General features: G+C 55.1%; 1 protein-coding gene across 1 annotated transcript; it reads right to left on the bottom strand.

Annotated features, from left to right (window-relative positions):
* Positions 1–284: 284 nt before the first annotated feature.
* TNNI1 (troponin I type 1 (skeletal, slow)) lies at positions 285–4,338 on the bottom strand. Its single transcript, XM_009081933.1, has 6 exons — positions 4,301–4,338; positions 3,598–3,729; positions 3,421–3,510; positions 2,753–2,929; positions 779–889; positions 285–465 (listed from the first exon to the last, which is right to left on the bottom strand). The coding sequence occupies exons 1-5, from the start codon at positions 4,307–4,309 to the stop codon at positions 782–784; spliced, it is 516 nt and encodes a 171-aa protein (XP_009080181.1). The 5' UTR covers positions 4,310–4,338; the 3' UTR covers positions 285–465; positions 779–781.
* Positions 4,339–5,360: the final 1,022 nt, after the last annotated feature.

Raw genomic sequence — 5,360 nt, 5'->3', positions numbered from 1 at the left:
GGTTATCCTCCTCAGCAGGCTGTGGAGCAGCCCTTGCCCTGCCAGTGCTCCCCAAAGATGAGCCCACACTGTGCCCTGCCCAGGACACTGTCCTTTAATACACCTGCATCCCCCTAGGGACACCTCAGGCTGCATTTGCTGGAGGATGGGGGAGTGGAAGGACCAGCTGCCATCTCTGGGGCCTCTCTGCAGTGGTGGGAGGGGAGGGATGGCCAGTGACCCCTTGGAGACAGCATGGCCAGTGCAGGTGGCATCAGGGAACCTCTGTGTCAGGGCTGTGCCAGGGCTGAGCAGGAGCAGGGCTGAGGGCAGTGCTGAAAGAAAGAAGCTCAGGTCTCCTTCCCACGCAGTTGTTCATGTGCTTCAGCTCAGTGATGAGTTCAGGGTAAGGGTGTACAGGGCACAGAGGGGCAGTGAGGGAAGGGAGGAGGCAGCAGGGGTGGGAGGCTCTTCTTCCTGATGCTCCTGTGGGAAAAAACAGAGCAGTGGGGAAGAACAGGAAGGTTTGGGCTGCTTTCAGCGGCCTGATGTTGGATGCCCATGTTGCACAGGATGAGTGTGGCATGGGCAGCAGACCCTGGAGAGGACCTGGGGCAGGAGAGCTGCTGGCAGGGGCCTCATGGCAGGGACATGTGGGACAGACACCCAGTCCAGGGCTGGGAGATGGGATGTGATGCCTTTTCCCCTGAGGAGTGGGGGCAGGTTCTGTATTTCCATGGTTACAAGCACAGATCGGAATGCTGCAGGGAGCAGAGGGGGAGGAGGAGCTGTCCCCTACCTCTCACTGCCCCGTGGGGGACTTGGCAGCATCGAACATCTTCTTCCTGCCCTCCATGCCCGACATAGCCTCCACATTCTTGCGCCAGTCGCCCACCTCCACGGGCCGTTCCTGCGGGAGGGATGCAGGGGCTGAGGGACAGGGCAGGCACCAGCCCTCCCTGTCCCTCCCCTGGTGCACAAGCAGCATCTGCCCTGTTGCAGACACCTCCCTGAGACCCAGCTCTGTCCTGTGTCCCTGCACGTGGACCATGGCAAAGAGCAGCCTGGTCTGCACAGGGAGATGTGGATTCACGTGGATGTGTCCCTCACCCCCCTCCCAAAGCCTAGCTAAGTTGCTTTAATGCACTAGAAGGCAAAAAAATCCCAGATATATTTCTTTAGGAGGAAGGAACCAGCACATGGGTCTTGCTCTGGATCTACACCAGCACACTGGGGCTAATGTAAGCAGAACCAGTCTGCATCAGCTTCCCAGCCCACACAACCCACCTCCACCTTCCCTAAGCTTTCAGAGGGGACTGGGATTGCTGGTGTGGCAGCTGCTTCCAGAGCAGACAGGGAGGTGACAGCAGCTCTGGGAGCTTGCCCAGGTGTCTGCTCTGCCAAGCCACAGTGTTCATAGATTACAAGTCATGCCCCAACATCATCTCCTGATGACTATAATAAACCTAGATCTATTCACCACCTGGTGCTGAGAGCTGCAAACACAGTTTTCTAGCCAAAGGACTTGAAAAGTTCTATACTAGTAACAGGGGAAAAGAGGACTTGGCACTGGGGAGGTCACATCTCAGTGCTGGGGTCAGTTTTGGGCCCCACACCGCAAAAAGGACATTGAGACACTGAAGAGAGTCCAGAGAAGGGCAAAGAGGCTCATAAAAAGTCTAGAGCACATGTCCAGCAAGGTCAGAAAAGGCGTAGAGCACATGACAAAGGGCTGAGGGAGTTGGGTTTGTTCAGCCTTGAGAAGAGGCTCAGGGGTGACCTCATGGCTCTCTATAACTCCCTGACAGGGCTTGGAGAGAGGTGGGGATGTCTCACCTGCCATGGCTGCAGGGAGAGGACTAGAGGGAATGGCCTTGAGCTGAGATAGGGCAGAGGCAGAGGAGATGGTAGGAAAAAATGTTTTCCCTGTTAGAGTGTTCAGGCACTGGAATTGCCCAGGGAGGTGTTGGAGTCACCATCCCTGGGGGTGTTTGAGAGGTGTCTGGACCTGGTACTGGAGGATCTGGTTTAGGGTTTAGGGGTTGCAGCAGTGACAGGTTAATGGTTGGACTTGCTGATCTTAGAGGTCTCCTCCAGCCTTGATGATTCTATGATTCTATGAATTGAAGTTTTTCATCCAATCTGCTGAGCTGGGACCAAAGGTAAAACCCCTCTGGGCAGAGGCCCTAGGAAAGCAGCACAACTCTTGCTGTTGGGGTGTCTGCACACCCCAGGCAGGTTTGGGCTTCCCTTCTCCATCGCTGGTACTGAGACTTTTCCTCTCACACCTGTGCAAAGCTGGTGGGAACTGGGACGTTTATCTCAGGCCTAGCATTGCTTGTTGGGCTGCTCTGGTTTATCTAATCTGGGTCTGGGAGTTCCCTGGGGGTTTTCTGGGTGTGATTGCTCCCAGCAGGAGCTCTCCTGGTTCCTTAGAAGATCAAAGACCAAAGTGTCTGCGTGTGCTGCTCAACAGTCCTGCCAAGGGGGCCCCGATGGCAGACCCCTACATGCTGTGGGAGGGAAGAGCACCATGGACACAGCCCTGAATCTCACTTGTGACCATCCACCAGTTCCCTGGCCCAGCAAACTGCTCCTCCCTGGTCCTACAACATTCCATAATGGGCAGTGCCTCACAAGGACTGCTCTGTGCCCTTTCTGAGCCTGACAAGGGATGAACACAGCCCACAGAGGCTTCACAGGGCACCTTGGAGCAGGGCAAGGGCATCCCTGGGAAATGTCTCCATATCTGGCCTCCAGAAGAGTCACTCACCTTCTCTGTGTCCTCCTTCTTGACAGACTTGAGGTTGGCTCTGAGGTCCATGGACACCTTGTGCTTGGAGCCCAGCAGAGCCCTGAGCATGGCGTCGGCAGAGACGCGGACGCGCCGCAGGGGAGGTCGCTTGAACTTCCCTCTCAGATCAAGAACTTTGATTTTCAGATCTTTAATCTGCAGTTTGAGGGGAGAAGGAGGAACAAGAGGTCACCTAATGGCTGTCTTGTACAAAAAGCTCCTGGGTGAAGCAGGAGGGTCTGCCACACTGAGCCCCAAGAGGGCTCTGTGCCTCTCCTGCAGCCGTGAGGACAACCTTGACCAGGGGACTGGGACACCAACAGTCCCTTCACCAAGGGACTGTCCACCTGAGCACAGAGCTGCTGCCATGGCCTTGTCCCAGCCTGCTCAGATGGCAGCAGTACCACAAGAAGCTCTCAGACCCACCAGGAGAGCTAGGAGGTTGCCTGTGGACCTCATGGACAGTTTGAGTTCCCTTGGGCAGGGTTAAATCTTGTGCTGAGTGGTGACTTGCAGAGCCCTTAGCTAACCCTTGTGCATGTCCCACATCCAAGCTCAGCCCAGTCCCTGCCAGAGCCACATCAAGGCCAGAGTTGCCACCTGGGAGGGAGTTACCACAGAAGTAAACAGCTCATGCTGCCTCCTACCTCCCTGGTGTTATGGTTGCATTTGGCTTCGATGTCATATCGCTCTTCATCCACAATCTCGACCTTCTCATGCAGCTCCCTGCACAGATCCTGGAACCCAAGCACAGCAGGAGAGTGGTGAGTGATGCCCCTCCATGCTCCCAAGGAGCTCACTCCCCACTCAGCCCTGAGAAGTACCTGGAGCTGGCTGAGAGAGAGCCCACTGGTGTGCAGCGGTGTGATCCTCTCAGACAGGTATCTCTCCTTCTCTGACTGCTTGTCCACAATCTCCTGGTCCCACTCCTCCTTGGCTTTTGCCAGCATCAAACTCTACAAGCACAAGTAAAGGCAAAAGTGTGAACAGGCCTCTCTGTTCCCCTGGAGTCTATTCACACGCCATCTGTAGCATGGAGCAAGCCCTGTCTGCCCCCCAAGCCCCTTCCCTGTCCCCCCAAACACACATCAAAACCTCCCCACACCTTTTGTGTGGGCCCCTGGCAGCAGCGTGGGCAGCGTGGCAAAGGCACCCAGGGCTGTGGTGGTCCCATGGGTGCTGATATCAGCACTCCCTTTGCTGTGCTGGGACAGTAAATGTTTATCCCAAGCCACAGCCCAGGGAGCTCCCAGGCTTGTGCTGCAGAGCTGCTGGTGTACAACACAGGGGCTGAAGGTGTCAGGGTGTCTCCCCACCTTAGTGAAGGGGAGGTGAGGGGAGGTTTGTTTGGACCACAGAGCCCACATGAGTGAGAAGATGAGAGGTGGGCTGAGAGCTGCTCCCAACAGCCCATACTTGTGCCATTCCTCATCCTTGGCCCACCAACCACCCACTCCAAGCACCCCAACCCTGTTCCTTTCCTCCAGCAAGACAAACCCCAGGGAGTTTCCAACCCTGAGGACTCACCTTCAACATGAGCTTGCGTGAGGCTGTGATCTTGGATTTTCTCTAGGGGAAAGGGGAGGGAAAAGAAAACACCCTTTGAACACAAACTCCCAGCAAATGCAGAGCAGCATGGAAAGGGAAAGGCACTTACCTCCCTTCAGGCAGGTGAGCAGCCAGGAAGGAGCAGTAAGGAATGAGAGAAAAGAGCAAGGCAGCAGTGAATGAGGGCAAAAAAGGGGATACAGGCAAGAAACTATTTATAGCTATAGGCAAGAAACTACTTAGTGCCATGGTCTAATTGCCATGATGGTGTTAGGTCATAAATTGGACATGATAATCTCAGAGGTCTTTTCCAACCTGATAGATACTGTGAAAAGCAACTTGTGTGATTGCAGCTGGTTCACTATTTCTGTATCTATAGTTGGTAGCAGCATGTGAGCCAGCTCTGAGAGGACGGTGCTCTCTGGAGATGCAGTGGGAGCTCAGGATCACTGCTCAGAAAGCTAAAGTGCTGCTCAAATACCTCAGATGAGCTGCCACAGTGCCCATCATGCCAACCCCACCTTGGTCCCTGTGGTTGGGGCCACAACAGCCTCATTCATCTGCTCCCCATGCAGCTGGGCAGGATGGTTGGATCCTGCTCGGCTTTGCAGGATTGGGGCATCCCCACTGCTTGATAAAAGCTTTGCAGGGAGGTTTCTCCCTTATCTTCAGTCCAGGGAATGTGTTCTATTTGCACAATGTGCTACAAAGAGCCTCCTGGTAAATCCAGCAGTGCTGCCCACCTCAGATCCACATTTTGGGGTCTAGGAAAGCTCCAGGGTTTGAACTGGGACATTGAAACCTCTAACAATTTGTATTTAAAGCCAGTTTCAGCACGGGGGATGGCACAGAGGTGCTGAGCTCCAGCTGAGCCCTCCCCAAAGGGACAGGCTCAGCCTGCACGAGCAGCCAGTGCCCAGGGGAAGGTTTGGTGACATCCGAGGGGACCTCGGGCTACTCACGGCTCTGGCATCGCGGCGGCGGCTGTGCCCCTGCCAAAAGAAAAGGGCAGAAGCTGAAAGCTGAAAGCTGAAAGCTG

Source organism: Acanthisitta chloris, unplaced genomic scaffold (assembly GCF_000695815.1).
Source record: "Acanthisitta chloris isolate BGI_N310 unplaced genomic scaffold, ASM69581v1 scaffold22920, whole genome shotgun sequence".
In the NCBI taxonomy this organism is placed as follows: Eukaryota; Metazoa; Chordata; class Aves; order Passeriformes; family Acanthisittidae; genus Acanthisitta; species Acanthisitta chloris.
Note: the sequence above shows the minus strand (reverse complement) of the source record. Positions and strands in the feature narration are given on the sequence as shown.

Coding starts and splice junctions, on each gene's coding strand:
- TNNI1 (XM_009081933.1), bottom strand. Junction 2,930..3,420: donor GCAACCATAACACCAGGGAG/GTAGGAGGCAGC, acceptor CTCAAACTGCAG/ATTAAAGATCTGAAAATCAA. Junction 890..2,752: donor AGAAGGAGGACACAGAGAAG/GTGAGTGACTCT, acceptor TCCCTCCCGCAG/GAACGGCCCGTGGAGGTGGG.